This window comes from Podarcis muralis, chromosome 15 (assembly GCF_964188315.1).
Source record: "Podarcis muralis chromosome 15, rPodMur119.hap1.1, whole genome shotgun sequence".
NCBI lineage: Eukaryota > Metazoa > Chordata > Lepidosauria > Squamata > Lacertidae > Podarcis > Podarcis muralis.
Window position 1 is genome coordinate 24,972,128 of NC_135669.1, and position 16,202 is coordinate 24,988,329.

At 45.4% G+C, this 16,202-nt stretch overlaps 1 protein-coding gene across 1 annotated transcript in view; it reads left to right on the top strand.

Moving 5' to 3' along the window:
• The window catches only part of NCAPD3 (non-SMC condensin II complex subunit D3), a 42,430-nt gene that overhangs the window by 15,521 nt on the left and 10,707 nt on the right, over positions 1-16,202 (top strand). The window contains exons 14-25 of the mRNA XM_077919625.1: positions 626-699; positions 2,534-2,668; positions 3,746-3,966; positions 6,378-6,573; positions 6,687-6,780; positions 6,944-7,059; positions 8,940-9,047; positions 9,416-9,530; positions 9,625-9,732; positions 10,546-10,784; positions 11,366-11,445; positions 16,017-16,154. Of these exons, the coding sequence (XP_077775751.1) occupies positions 626-699; positions 2,534-2,668; positions 3,746-3,966; positions 6,378-6,573; positions 6,687-6,780; positions 6,944-7,059; positions 8,940-9,047; positions 9,416-9,530; positions 9,625-9,732; positions 10,546-10,784; positions 11,366-11,445; positions 16,017-16,154 (1,624 nt within the window). The remainder of the gene's footprint in view (positions 1-625; positions 700-2,533; positions 2,669-3,745; positions 3,967-6,377; positions 6,574-6,686; positions 6,781-6,943; positions 7,060-8,939; positions 9,048-9,415; positions 9,531-9,624; positions 9,733-10,545; positions 10,785-11,365; positions 11,446-16,016; positions 16,155-16,202) is intronic.

Genomic DNA, 16,202 nt, shown 5'->3' on the forward strand with positions numbered 1-16,202 from the left:
CTCCCTGAGTGCAACAGCATTCCACCCACTTGTGGGTCCCAGCAACTGGTGTAAATGCCTTTGACCCATATTTTCTACCTTTGTGAAGCTGCTTCTGGGGAAAGCCCCGCTACTTGATCCAGGAAACAGTTGCACACAGAGCCCTCAAATTGGTTGTTGTTGGGGTTGTTTTTTTTGGGGGGGGAGTATTTTAACCATTTTTCTTACACATCTTGCCCTGTAGGGTGGCACTGTCATGAGCAAGCCTTTTGCTCATTTTCCAACCCAGCCTATAAACAGGTGGGCGCCCACACTGAGAAACAGGAGTAATGTTTCTGTGTGGTGTCAATTCGACCCCCTTCCAATTCTCATTGGATAGCACCTTTGCAACTGTTGTGGGATTACTGAGACAATGTATGTGAAGTCCTCTTGAGTACTGGAAGCGCTCTATAAGAATGCTAAATCCATGCAATGTTCTGCTGAGCATACGATATTTCCAAAACCTCTTCCCCTCCACCACCATATTTGTTACTGTTTGCTGTGTTTATTATTCACTTACAATTTAAAAAGCATACTGTGTACGCAATTTAAAATACATCAAAAAGTTAAGAGCTTCATTCTCTTCTCTCCCACCCCATTGCAACAGGAAAAGAGATCATGGTCATGCTGAGGCTAAGAGCTGCGGATGACAATCCAAGCGTTAGGAAATCCGCCCTCCAGGTATGTTCCTGTCTTCTTTTTGTGCTCCCAGTACCAACAGACATTGCTGTATTCTTTAAAAGTAGCCAGTTTTGCAATGAATCATAAAGGAACACATGGAAAATTCCACAGTACCCAGAAGCAACGTTCTCAATATAATGGCTCCCTCTAATAGCAAGCTCAGTCAGCGAATGCCAAAAGGATTGTAACCAAAATGAGGCCGCTAAGAAACAAGTGGAGAGGTACTGGGGTGTTTGTGGTTTTTGCAGAAATCATAAATTTTAAAAAGTTTTAAATTACACTTCCCCCTTCAGAGAGGTAATGTCCCTCCCTTAAAACAACAACAACCCACACAGCCCAGGGAGGGCACAGCATCCATCTTTAGCAGCCACAGAATGCAGATTGTTAGAGGTGGGAAACACTCAGGGGTGGGGAATGGAGTATCGTGGATGAAGGCATAGCTAACTGGAACACCAAGCAGGGACGCTCAGCACTAATGTAATATTGCAGGTCTCACTTGTCTCCATAACTGAGATCAAGGTATTTCTGGTGGTTTCAGGAGTTGGCCCACTTAGCACAGTGCATCCAACCCTGACAGGTAGAAGGTTCTCCAGGGTCTTTTTTAGCTATGCGCTCTGATCGCTCTTAACTGGAGGTACCAGGGATTTTACCTCCCACTGCATCTGTGTGCATTATCTTTTTTAAGCTAGAGGCATAGTGAGCTATTTTATACCAGACCAGAAATGTTTCCTCTCACCGGCAACAGCTCTCCAGAGTTTGGGGCAGATGCCATTCCCATCACCTGTCATCTGATCCTTAAAAAACAAAAGAAACCCAAAATCTGTCAATTCTGGGGACTGAACTTGGGACCTTCTCCATGAGATCAGATGCTCTACCACTTCTCTCCATTCGGCCACCATCTTCATCCTCCCTTAATTCGGAATTGGAAGCATACATAACCCGCACCAAAGTCACTGCGAGAGGGAGGGCTATACTTCTAAATAAATCAAATTATCTTAGATTGGTATTGATAATGGCTGAGAGAAGATTCCCGTCCCTGACAGCGACAGCGAATGATGAATGACTTGAGAAATGTGACCTTAACTTGGCCAAATACTTGATCTCCTGCTGAGAGATTTATTACTGTGTAATGAAATATGTAAGCTTGAATAAATCACTTTTTAACATTTAAACCCTCATGTTTAGAATATTTATAGTGGCATAATGAATCTGTGTGGGAAGGTAATGAATTGGCACACATTTGAATGCGGAACTGCACAGACGTCAGTTGTGCTGAATATTGTAGGTTTCCGTAGCTGGGATAATTGGCTTGTTCCAGACTCCCCCGAGGGTGGCCACCATCCGGGGACCAAAGACTGCTAGCATAATGGCTTTGGAATCTGGGTCTCAAATTTGGCAAGACAGCCTGTCCCAAATTTCCAGATCAAAGCTCTGGGATGATCCTGACATCCCTCAGTGTGTGTCTGTCACTTAAGGCAAGGACTGGGGCCGGGGCTTTTCCCTTCCTGACAAACTTTTGGCAGCAGTGGGTGGGGCCAAAGGTGGAAATAGGCGGGGTAACAAATGCTAGGATTCTCTTTTGTACAGTGAGCTAGTTTCTACTCAAATTCACATACCCCTCTCTATCCTCCAGGCAAGTAAGAAGCATTCTCACAGTTCAGAGATACATTCCAACCAGGCAAAGATGCTCAATGAGGTTGCAAAGCAAGGCTGGTGCGAGGTGTGGCCTGGGAAGAGACCTAGTGGCTGGATAGAGAGATCTGGAGGGCCACATCTGGCCTCCAGGCCTGAGGTTCCCCCATCTCTGACAGATGTGTATTTGTCCGATCCCTAGGTGTTGATGAGCATCTTGAAGCACCATGTGATTTCCTGCACCTTGGAAGACTTGGGCACGCTCCAGGATCGATGTCGTGATGCTGCCGTCTCTGTGAGGAAGCAAGCCCTGCAGTGTATCACAGACCTATTACTGGTGAGAGAAGTTGCTGGCTTTGCTCTTGGATGTGGCTGTGTATGAGAATTACAAAAAAAAGCCTATCACAACAACTTCAGAATGCAGCACCCGAGCAATACTAATTCTCCACTAATGAAAGATGAGTGCAGTGGTACCTTGGGTTAAGAACTTAATTTGTTCTGGAGGTCCGTTCTTAAGCTGAAACTGTTCTTAATATGAGGTACTACTTTAGCTAATGGGGCCGCTGCCAAGCGATTTCTGTTCTCATCCTGAAGCAAAGTTCTTAACCTGAGGTACTATTTAGGTACTATTTCTGGGTTAGCAGAGTCCATAACCTGAAGCGTCTGCAACCCGAGGTACCACTGTAATTGAGACTTTGGTGATACTTTGTTTATTGATTCTGTGCATGGCCATCACTATCACCCCCCAGCCACTATTTTACACCAAATGTTGATGGGTGGACCTTGGAGGTCTAGTGTAAAAACAGAATAGACCCTACAAGTTCTTTCAAAGAAGAGATCCTTCACTGCGGCAGCTGCTATTCTCTGGACCCCCTTGTCCATTGCTATTAAGTAGATGCCTTCACTGTATTGTTTTCAACACCCACTAAAGACTTGTGTGTCTGGGCAGACTTGCTTAAACAAAACAAGTTTAATATGTGTTTGAATTTTATTATGTATGTATTTACATATGAGTTTGCTTATATTTTAATGTTAGCTTCCTTTTAACATTTGGTTTTGTCAAATTTTTAAATGAATATTTTATGCACAGTGCTTAGCGCGTATGGATTTTTAAACAGTAGATAAATGTCAGTCTATTCCCTGGTTTAAAGCATATTTTGGGTCTGTATATCCTTATATCAAAGAGGATGGAACCAAACGGAAAGCTTTCAAGCTGCCCTATCCCATTTTATTTTGCTCTAATGCCAGGACAGCCCATGTTTAGGTAAAAATTCAAGGCTGCTCCTCCTTGTACCATTTCAGGCAACCTGTGATCAGCTGAAGAGCGTTGTGATCATTTGCCTGCTTCTGACGCCTCATTATCTGAAATGTCTGTCTTAATGTGATCAGTTGATCTCTATCGGTCTCCTTTCAGTCTCAGCCAGACAATGTTCTGATACAGAAGGCCTGGCTGACGGGTGTCGTTCCTGTCATCATGGACTGCGAGGACTCGGTGAAGGGGAAAGCCTTGGAGTTCCTGGACCGGCTCTTGCTGCAGCCTATCAAGCACTGCAATAAGTTCTCCCGTGAGGACAGAGTCCAAGTGTTGGCCTGGGACCTCCTTATGCACTTCACAAAAGAGAGTCAAGAACTGAGGTATAGTCCGTAGCACCTGAGCACATGCAGAGCTATCCCTGTGTGGAGCATCACCTATAATCTTAACGCATATGTTGTCATGCATTTTTAACTTTTGGCACTATATGAATATAACCGCTTTGCCTTTGATCAGATGCTCTGCAACTGAGCCACGGCTGCTCACGGCTAGTCTTATTGTTAGGAATTTTCTTCTAATGTTAAGCCAAGAGTTGCTTCCTTGCAAGTTCCACCTGTTAGCTCCAGTCCTGTCCTGCAGAGCAACAGAGAACAAGCATGGCAGACGTACAGGTATTGGAAGATAACGGATATGTGTCCCCTTAAGAACATGAGAAGAGCCTGCTAGATCAGGCCAGTGATCAGTCTAGTCCAGCATCCTGTTCTCACAGCTGCCAGCTAGATTCCTGTAGGAAACCCACAACCACAACCCGATCACAAGAGCATTTTCCCCTCCTGCGCTTTCCATAAACTGGTATTCAGAAGCATAGTTTCTCTGACAGTGAACATATATAGCCATCATGATTAGTAGCCATCAAAAGTATTATCATGTATCAATTTGTCTAGTCTTCTTTGAAGGTCATCTAGGTTGGTGGCCATCTCTACCTCTGGAGGGGGGAACCAAAGATCTGGAGCCTGTGTGGTTGCAGGAATCATTTTCCTATCGTCCGAAACTCCAAGCTTCCTGAACTCACACTGAGAAGCAGAAGAGATGAACAAGCTGCTTCCATCTGAGAAAGGGTCATTTCTAGTTGGCTGCCAAGGCCAGTCAAAATGTGTGGAACCCTGATAAGTGGGAGGCTCTTGGGATCTGGGTTTGTGGTGGTGTTTGTATAGGGAACCTCTGGGTTCCCTACTGTATTGTAGCCTATTGTATTGTAGCCCTACCTATTGTAGCCTATACAGTAGGCTAGTTGCCTATTGCTTGATGTAGCCCTTTTGAGTGCAAAGATTGTGGAATGCTAATCGGAAACATGCAAATGAGAAAGTCAACTATCATTCATTAAGAAAGAGGCATTTGTCTTCATTCTGGAGTGCAATATGCTGCTTGTCTGACTAAGCTTTGATTCCATCTTTTGTAAGAGACCTCAAAAGGGATGAGGAGATGCTTTTAGAATGGCAAGAATACGCGTGCTGATTAAAAGCAGCGTATGTTTTATTAGTCAATAGCGTGTAACAGTTACTGAAATAGAACACTCGCTCATGGGTCGTGCCGCCGTGGAATTTGTGATACTGTCACGAGTCCCAATTTTGGGCCTTGCGTGGTATAATTGGCATTTCTATATTGCTTGCTGCGTTTTCAAAAGCATCTCTATACCTCTCTTCCCCTTTCCCTCTTTAGAACTGGGGAAAACGTAAGTCAATTACTAATTTTAAAAATTCATTTGGGCCACAACGGGGGAGCATTTCGCACAGAGAAGTAAGATATTTGGTGGCCAGAAATGATGCAGGTCCAACCTGCTCTTAGTCACAAATATGTTTCATATTTGAGGTGGGGTGGGATAAAAAGCTGTCTGCAGGTTTGCTGTTCTGAATTTAATGTTTTTGAATATTCTTAATTTTCCATCTGCTTTGGTAAAGGTTTCCAGGAATCTAAAACATATGCAAGTTATTGCTGCCATGGTAGTACCAGGCGAGCAGAATGACTGTGTTCAGACATAATGATAAATGATGACTTGTTATTATGGGAATGTGCCTTGGGTGCTCACATGATGTCTCGCCCCCTTCCTCCGGTACAGCGATGAGGAGCATAGAAACTTTGCTTCTATTTTCAGTTAACCACAGTTTTGTGTTACCTGGTTTAAACAGGCCACCTTTGTAAACCAAAGTTTGAGGTTGGCTTAACCACTGTTGCCATCCAGGCATAACACCAAGCTGTGGTTAGTGAAATGTTCCAAGCAAGTTGGGTGGCTGTGTTGGAGAAGGAGAGCAGAGAACGCATGAGGCTTGTGCATAATGTTGTTGTTGTTATATTTATACCCCACCCATCTGGGTATTATACAGCATGTATAAAAAATTGTAAAACATCAGTCATTTAAAAAATCCCAATACAGGGCTGCCTTCAGATGTCTTCAGTCAGATAGTTGTTTATTTCCTTGACATCTGATGGGAGGGCATTCCACAGGGCGGGCGCCACTACTGAAAAGACCCTCTGCCTGCTCCCTGTAACCTCACTTCTTGCAGTGAGTGAACTATGGCTTAGGACTGCCTCCAGACTATTGTGGTATAGCAGATGGAATTTGGAGGAACATGGGTTCCAATTCTTGCTATCTGTAAAGCTAGCCAGCATTTCTCAACCTAGTCTACCTCACAAGGTGGCTGTGAGGATGACACGCGACAGCCTAGTTTAAGGCAGTTCATCGGAAGATGGCCATTTTTTTGCTACCACTAAGCACCCTTTGTTTCTGTCCTTTCAGCCGCTACTTGACCAGAGCTTTCCACATATGGTCGAAGCAGGGGAAATTCTCCTCCGTGTTTGTTAGCAGCGTCATCTCCCATACCGAAACCGAGCGTGCTGCCCCTGCTTGGATGCTGCTGGCAAAGGTCTCCGGATCTTCACCCAAGCTAGATTACACCAAGATAATTAAAGCCTGGGACAGTATCAGCAGGCAAGTGTGACTTGGCCCAGGGGGGAGGCAGCCCTGTGTGTCATTCAGAGGAGAAGGATTTTTGTCTTACTCCATCAGGGCTGTTTGCAACTTGAACATTCTGGTTCTTTCAGGGAGCCTGGTGCTTGCTGGCAGACCGTGGTGCACATCCTATGTGTGATTGGGAACACTGCAAAGCACCTGCCCAGCAGCATCCAAAGCAGACTGATGGGTGAGTGTCCATTTGAAAAGCCAACTTTACCCATCTTCTGAGTGTTTTCGTGTTGTCCTAGAGCTCTCTACCTGTCACCTGAACTAACCGTCTGGTCTGTCTGCCTCTCTCACCAGCTCATATTAAGCTGCTTGATGTTCTTCTCCCCCCCCCCCCCCCACAGATGATATCAAATGTTGGCTGCAGGACTCCCAGTGTCCTCTGGAGGCGATTAGCCCAGCCATAGAGACTCTGCAGAAGCTCTGCAGTGCCTCCTCAGATGCCCCAAAGGAGACCCAGGTGAGGCTCCGAAATCTGCCTTCTAAGCACTGAACGTCCCACCGGTTATCCTTCTTGAAACTGTCCTTGAGCTATGCTTGCTTCCCCATGCTTAGTAACACACGAAAGAAGCAGTGGTGAGTCCTATTGAGCGGAGGGGTTCCTCTGAAGCTTGTTTGGGATTTCTCAGCAGTGCAATCAGTTGTAGCCAATCAGCTTCCCTGAAGGACTGCTTTCTCGACACCATAAGTTGCCCTTTTTGATATTAGCAGCTGCCAGGACAAGTCGGAGCAGGCCAGCTTTACTTCAATTCCTGGCACTGCCAAGTTAAAAAGATTTGCTAGCAGGTGCTGTGGGGGCCACCTGCCCAAGACCCTGCAGAGATGCTGCCACTCAAGATTGGGCTGGGTCGATGGGAGCGTAGAAGTTGATTTTAATAGTCCAATTTTGAGACTGCTAGCCATCTTTTCCTGGTTTGGAAGAAAGGGAAGATTGTGTCCAATATATATATTATTTTATTTTATTTCTTATATGCCTTCCATATGACTGGGTTGCCCCAGTTACTCTGGGTGGCTTCCAGCAAAATATAAAAACATCAAGCATTACAAACTTCCCAATACATGGCTGCCTTCAGAGGTCTTCTAAAAGTCTCTTACCTTCTTACCTACCTCGTTTCTTACCTTCTTGGCATCTGATGCGAGGGCGTTACACAGGGTGGGTGTCACTATCAGGACGGCCCCCTGCTTGGTTCCCTGTAACTTCACTTTTCACTTTTCACAATGAAGGAACTGCCAGAAGGCCCTCAGAGCTGGACCTCAGTATCCGGCTGTAAGATGGGGGTGGAGACTTCTCTTCCCGCATACAGGACCGCATCAACATCTCGGAAATGTACTGGGAACCAATGGAGATCCTTTAGGACCAGTGTTATATGCTTCCAGTGGCACCCAGTCACCAGTCTAGCTGCCGTATTCTGGGTTAGTTGTAGTTTCCGAGTCACCTTCAAAGGTAGCCCCACATAGAGTGCGCATAGACTGCATTGCAGTCATCCAAGCAGGAGATAACCAGAGCATAATGAAAGGCTTCCACATTTGATTGCTTATGCAGGGGTACTAACTTAAATTAAATGTTGTGGGGGCCCAGGTAAGCCCCACCACACATAATTGATCACATGATGCAGTGCACGCACGCGTGCACGCACACACACACACACACACACACCATTTGAATGGTAATGACCATCAATGGAGGGAGGGCTCAAATATTTTATTGTGAGGGCCGAAGCCCCCACGGCCCCTAGGAGTTGGCTCCTATGCCATGAAGAGAGGAGCTGTGTGGGTGGGCAAAGACCTTGTTGCTATCTCATGTTTATTATTGCTGGGTGAGGCCTGATATAAAGCAGTTTCCTGTCACTGCAGATGTAATGCTTGGTGTTCTCTTGCTTGCCAAGGAGCAGTGATGAGGTCTGCTCAGCATTACAAAAAAAAAAAATAGTATACCCTAAAATACTTCTCAGAGCCCTTTGAATCATTCAGACGTTCCCCAATAACTGCTGGAAGCGGGGGGGGGGGGTGTTCTTGGCAGAGGAGTTGATGTGGAAAGATCTCATTGATGCCAGAAAATTCAAAAACCGCTTAATGGTTCTTTGGCCACTGTGGAAAGTAGAAGGGTCTGTTAAGACAATTTAGCCAGTGCCTGCAGCTGTGTTTCCAAAATAAACCCGCATTGTTCTCTTCTGGAAGAGGCTTCTCATCAAAGGAAAAACTGCTGACTTTTAAGAGTGATCAGGGGATTTTCTCAGCGTGGTGGTCTGAGAAACTTACATGTTGGGAGGGGGAGAAGGGGAGAAGCAACAGTGGTTCCTTAGTAAAGAATTAAATCAAGGTCTCTCCATGTTTGAACAGGATATGCTGAACAACTTATTTGGGGGTCTTGTAGCCACGTGTGATCATTTCATCTCGAGTATAGTCCTCCAAGAGCACAGAGCAGAGCAGCTGCAAGAAGATGCCTTGGTAAGTGAGACCAGAATATTATTATTTATTAGCTGCATTTATATGCAATCTTTCTTCCCAAGCACCCAATGTGGTTTACAGTTTTAAAGTACTAAGGCAAATGTTCTAACATGCAAAATTGGGAGCGGGGAGAAAGGAGCCGACCAAGTAGAGCAGGCCCTGGTGTTTCTGCCTCCCTCACCCTCTTCTTCATCCTCAAAGGGCGGGTGGTATCTGTTGGTTCTTAAATGTTGTGTTTCTAACATCTTCCTTTGTTCAGCAGCACCAACCTACAGCTTAAACAAGGGATGTGACGGAGCTAGAAACTTCACAGTTCACTAGAGTTGTTCTGTACAGTATGTTAACTCTCATTGTTCTCCTTTTGGTAGGTTAGACATCTCTTTATCTTGGGTGAGGCTGCACAGCTGTGTCCCGCCAAAGTGGAAAAACACATTTTTTTACTGGTACAGTCCATCCTGGCTAGTTCTGACACACTGGGCGAAGGTAAGGCCTTCCTCTTCTTTTGATGTGCCCTTTTAGAGGGTAGCTGCCCAGTTTTGGATGCCCCATTCTAACTTTGGCGTGGTTCTTTCCCTAGCGTCCAGCTCTGGGAGTAGCGAGGACCTTCCACCATCTCAACCATTGTCCCAGTTCAGAGGCTCTGTGTTTCCGTCTGTTGTCAGAGCTCACGCATTCATTACTCTAGGTAAGAGCTCTCCCTTGCCTTACCATGTGCCACCTCTTCTTGTTCTCCTCATCCTTCTCCAGTAAAACCTTGGTGATATATCAGGGCCAGTGAGCCTTTTTCAGCTCGAGAGCTGCATAACCTTCTGAGAGCTCCATGCCAGTGTGGATGGGGCCAGAGGGGAAAGTTGATAGGTTTTTCTCCTATGTGCAGTAGGTGTGTGCCCCAGCCAATCCTCCATGCAGACAAGCAAGGGGCATGATCAGAGTTCAAAAACACATTTCAGCTAGGCAAACACACTCAAGGAGAGTGCAAAGCAAAGCTGGGGAGAGATGCAGTCTGGGGAGAGGCTTAGGGAGCTGCATTTGCCCCCCACCCCTGCCACAGGACTGAGGTTTAAAATATCCCCTGCTATAGACAGACTCCTTCTACCCAGAGAAACTAAGCAGCTGAGTTTGGATGTTGGAAATGGTAGGCATTGAGACTTAGTCATACTCTGGGTAGAACCACTAAAATCAAATGGGTTTTAAATGAATCATGGCTAATCTAAATCCCATTGATTTCTGAGTTTACACTAGAAATGGTTAAGTCTTGATCCAGTTGACTGTCTTTAACGATGGCAGTGTGTTGGTCTAGTGGGACTGCAGGTTGCACACAAGGGTCTCCCTGCGGCCCTTGAGCCACCCTTCCCCTGTTTGTTCTTACAGAGGATTATTTCTCTTTCCGATTGCTTCCGCGTCACTTTGCTTGGGCCTGCCGCACAGGCGGAAGAGATCGGTCCAGTGGCTCAAGCCTAATCCTCCTCCTTCCTCCCTGTTTCTTGCTCTTTGATAGGTAAGCTTTGCCTCCAGCATGAGGACCTGGCAAACAAATGCATTCCTGCCTTGGTTCGAGAACTAGAGCTGTCCAAGGACGTGGCTGTCCGCAATAATGTTGTCATCGTGATTTGTGACCTCTGTATCCGCTACACCAACAAGGTAGACAGGTACATCCCCGATGTCGCCATATGCTTGAAGGACCCAGAACCTTTGATCCGGAAGCAGACGCTCATTCTCCTTACCAACCTCTTGCAGGTGAGTCAAGCACAGGTTGGCCTTGGGGTCTTTTCTGTTGTGCTGCACTTTGGCTCTGATGTCAAGGGTGGCATGTCACAACAGGAAGCCCCAAGTTTGCAGCCCTTAAGATGGTGAAGGAGAGCCAGTTTAGTGTAGCAGATGGGTTGAACAGATGTCAGTTCAGTTCCCCACCACCACCACCACCTCAGAAGCTCAAAAGATGACCTTCAGACAGTCACTTTCTCCTCTCTCATCTTAATCTCACATGGTCCCTGGGAAGATAAAATGGGGAGGGTATCTGGGCAGGGATGTGATTTCCAGTAGATGGGAGCAGGGCTTTGCTCCTCTATGCACCTCATCCCTTGGCAACCAAAACTAGAATAATTTGGGCATCAGACTAAGAACGAGAGAATAGGTGAAGATATACAACCATTGCTCATTTTACGTAATTATGGGTCATAGAGTTCATTAAACTTGCACATCAAGGATTTGCGGTGGATGTTAGCAGACTTGTATGCATGCTGTGGATTCTGTGGAAAGCCTAGTAGCCTCTGAAGCACGGTCATCCTCTCCCCCTCCTAACTTTTGTTGTTGCATAGGAAGAATTTGTGAAATGGAAAGGATCCCTCTTCTTCAGATTTGTCAGTGTTTTGGTGGACCCATATCAGGAGATCGCAAGGTAACACCATCATTTCTTCCCCCGCCCCGGAGTCATAAAAGGGATGAAACCTGGTTCTGCTTCCACATTTTGCTTGTGTCTGAATGATGGGGGAAATCTTGGAATTTGTTCCCACTTGGTTATTTATAAGAACAACTCTGAAAAGTAGAAAACATTTTTTAAATAAAAGCTCTGGCGTCTACAGTTCCGCTCAGCAAGCACAGACTTGGGGAGAAACTATTTTACCCTTCCCATCGTTTTATCTTTTCATGATGTCTTTGTTAATCCTTACAAAGCAGGTGTGGATAACACCCATTCAGGTGTTCTTTCCCTTCTCTCCACCAGAAGGAGCAAGAACAAAAGGCCTTAACCTAATTTTTGGCTGCATTTGCAAAAGAAAAATATGTTGAGTAGGCACAGCCATTGGGTGGGTGGAGAGATTTAAACTTCATCCCGATGCAATGCAAATTGCCCCCTCTCCAGTCAGTTCGATGAGCAGGGATGGACCAGGCCCATTCACATCAGCTGGGAAATGGGGAGCTGTGAGTAGGCGGGTGAGGGTGTGTGTGTCTCTTATTTTCATAAAAAAGTGTTTATAAGTCTGCTTAATGTTTTAAAATCTTTACTGTGGCTTTGGGATAGGAAAATCTTTTGGGATTGTCAGTGGCAATTTGACATTTCCCACATGTATGCTTTCTTAAGATTAATTCTGAAACTCATTCCCAGGCTTTTAAGAAGTTGTCCTAAAATACGGGTCTAACAGGGACAACCTTGTTGCCCTTTGGCTTTCATGCAGCACCTGCAGTTGGTGTCACATTTTTCCTGTCTCTCCAGCTGGTGGCGGTCTTGTATCATCTTTAATGTGCTTTCTGCATCCGTTTATGTCTCTGTGTGTGTCCACTTTCTGTTTCGAGGGTAAAAACAGACACTACTAATTGGTCACCTGATTAAAGAAATCTGAGTCAATTAATTGTAATCGATTAATTACCTTGCACTGCAGACAAAACACTAGTCCAGGAGCCAGAAGAATCCTTTCTTTGTTTTTAGGCCACACACACAAACACACGCATCATCTTCGAAGACACAGAGACGGTGCCTCTTCTGAGGTGTTTTCCACTCTTTTTTTAAATCAGTATTTGTCGTTAAATGAATTTAAATCATTTAAAAGATCTGCTGTCTGATCTGTTAAGAGACTTTTTTTTCACCTTATTAAAAACATTTAATCTACTTGATCTGGACAATTAAATGTTGTATCTCTTTCACCTGGAAGCTCTGGGTGAAATTAACTTAGGGATGGGGGATCTGTAAGACTCCAACTCCCAGCATCATTGACCACTGACGATGATAGCTAGGATGGCTGGGAGTACCAAAAGCATCTAGAGCAGGCATGGCTAAACTTGGCCCTCCAGCTGTTTTGGGACTACAACTCCCATCATCCCTAGCTAACAGGACCAGTGTTTGGGGATGATGGAAATTGTAGTCCCAAAACAGCTGGAGGGCCAAGTTTGGCCATGCCTGATCTAGATGGTCACAGGTTCCCTATTCCCTGGGTTAACCCATCTCGACCCTGGAGTTAGGCTGACAGGTACAGATTTTGCCCAAGACCACCTGGACTAAAAAAGGCCTGCCGCACAATTAGGTGTACAGTGTGACCAAATAAGAACCTATCTTTCCTGAGACCAACACTATCCACTTCCATCACAATGGCTCGCACCACATGGTGGCTGTCTTCTTGTGCTTTCCAAAAAGACAATCAGGATCCCAAATGTTTTCAGGTTATGTCGTCTCATCAGGTCCATCATTGACAGAATAGCAAGCTTCGGAAGTCACGGAACTCTTTGTGTAGTCTAATTTCTAAAACTTACTACATGGTAAAAGTACCTGTTTTTTCAAAAGGTACTGTCCAAACTAGCTTGTATCCTATATTTCCACAGATTCAAAAATAATAATACCTTTTTTTATTCTTAATTTTTTAAATTTTTTTAATGGAAGCATTTGAGCTTGGCCATTAAAAATGCCTTCAACCAGATAAGGTAAATGTTCTAGACCTCTCTGTATGATCGCAAATCAGAATGTGACATTTCCTAAGCTCACTGTGTGCCTTATGCCAGGCATTAATTGTAGCATAAGATGCAATTTGGGCATATCGGTATGAGCTGCTGCTGATCCATATTGCATCATCTTTTGAGTCTGAAATCCCTGTCATCATTTAGACCCTTACAGATTTTCTGCATTTAGATAGCCTGCTTATTTGGGGGTTAAATCTGCAGGATTTATTTGAAGAAATTGGTTTAAAGTCTACCTCAATATCTTACCCCCCCTTACTGTTTTTACTGGTGTATCTATAAGACTCCTTGCCCATGAGCTTGAGCATTCTATTTAAAAAATAACAACACACACACACACACACACACACACACACAGCAGATAGCCAGGTGCTTCATGATTAAGACAAGCACTTTCTCTTATCGTTTGTCCCCAGCATCCTCGACTTGAAAAGGAACACAGAAAGTTGCCATATATCAAGTCAGACCATTAGTTCATCAAGCTCAGTATTGTCTATATCAGGGTTTCCCAAACCTGAGCTCTAGCCATTTTTGGACTACAACTCTCATCATTCCTAGCCAGCAGGACCAGCGGTCAAGGTTAATGGGAATTGTAGTCCAAAAACAGCAGGAGACTCAAGTTTGAGAAGCCCTGGTCTATATTGTCTGGCAGCAGCTCTCTGCAGTTTCAGGCCAGGAGTCTCTCCCGGTTTTGCCTCGAAATGCCAGTGGAGATTGAACCTGGGGCCTTCTGTGGGTGAAATAGATGCTCTCCTGGGAGCCCTTTCCTGGTATTCTGGTTCTGAGGGTTGCATTTAGTGGCAGTGGCTAATAGCTGTTGACAGACAGGCCCTCTAAAAAATGATCTTGATGCTTTTTAAAAGCCACCCATGTTAATCACCATCGCCCCCGCCTTGTGGCAATATATTCCGCGAGCTTAATTATGCATTCATTTTGACTCTGTGTGAGTTTAATTTTACTTATCTGTACTTCAGTCATTCTTCAATGCGGAGCTTTCCCCGTCTCCCCCCCATCCGCTCCTCCACAGCAGCCTGTTACAGCATTGAGAGCGTAGCAGTGAGCTGCCTTTTCCTGTGGAGTGCATCAACGTTTCATTTAAAAGCTGCCCGGCTATTAATGGGGTATTCTCAATAAATGCCCACACGTAGGGAGCGAGTAATTTTATTAAAAAACGCTCCCTAGTCATTGTGGATTCCAAGCTGTGTCTCAGGCCGGGAATACCAGATCTCCTTAATAAGATCTTGCTAGCACGAGTGACTGCTGGTTAATTATCACAAACACTGTAATTACTGTCGGTGTTTACTGTTCAACTGAGTTATTTCTCTCTTTAATTATGTTGAATTATAATTAGAAGCAAAATTGCAGGATGGGCCCTGGAAAGCTTTTCAAAGGAGTCTTGGATAAGGGAGCGGTGTAACAATAGACCCCGTGTTTCTTAAACATTGTGACGTTTAAGCACCACTCTGATTTGAGGTGGGCTTCAGCAAAGGAGGGGAACCCGTGGCCATGTAGAGCTTTGGGACTGCAGTTCCCTTCAACACACTCATCATTGGCCATGTTGGCTGGGGCGGATGGGAATAAAATCTCACCATCAGAAGAACCACACAATTCCCCTACCCCCACCCACCCCAGGCTGCATTTTCAGAGAGGCCCTTTTCTCTTGGCTTCTGTGCTGCTCAGCTGGTCCGTTGCAAAATGTCACCAGTCTACAGGGAAAAAAGTACAGGACAGGCAACCTCTGTTTTAGGCGCGACAGATATGTGCACATTCATGCTTAGTGCACGTAGCACAAACCCGAAAGTGACCCAGAAACGTCATAAAATACATCACTAAAAAGGGGAGGCAGGACGGGGTGTTTCAACCACACACGACTTCATGCAAGCGCACAATAACCTGGAATACGACCTCCACACAAATCTGGCGTTGCCTTATGTGATTTAGGTACTTTTGGTCCATATCTTGCAATTGTGTTAAATGCCTGTTAAATGCAAGAAAAAGGGTTAAATGCCTGTTAATCAGGGCTGTGTAAACTGTATTTCCAATCATAGTTTGGGCTCTTCCCTAGGCATCCCATTTGGTTGAATTGCTGATAGAACAATTAATACTTTTTTCCTGTTTCATCCCTGTTGCTGATCAACCTTGAGTCGGCAAGTGGTGGCCCAGGGGCTCATTCTGGCTCTGGCATAGTCTTTCTTCCCCCTCTTCTCTCTTTAATACTCTCTTGCCCGTGAATCAAAAACACACAAAGTGGCAACCCAGCAACTGAGGTTCAGAAGGGAAGAGTACCTCACATTGCCCAAAGCGTCTGTTCTCTCCACCCTGGGAAGAAAAGGGGCTAAGGAGCCCTTTGCCTTTCTCTGGTCACGTGGCAATGAGCTGAAGGGCAGAGCCAATGTAACTGGCCCCTCCTTCCCATGCTTAGCTCAGAATACGGCTCCCAGGTAGTTTTTAAAAGCGAGTCGCTGCCTGCAAACCAAAGCCACTGAGGTGGCCTTCTGACATGCTTTCCCTTTCTCCTCCCTGCAGCTTAGCTAAATTCTGCTTGGCGCACCTCCTGCTGAAGAGGAACCCGCTGATGTTCTCCCAGCACTTCATCGAGTGCATCTTCCACTTCAACAGCTATGAGAGGCATGAGAAGTACAACCGGTTCCCCCAGAGTGAGCGGTCCGTGGAGTGGTGGCTATTTTCATTAACATGAATGGGGGCAGGAGG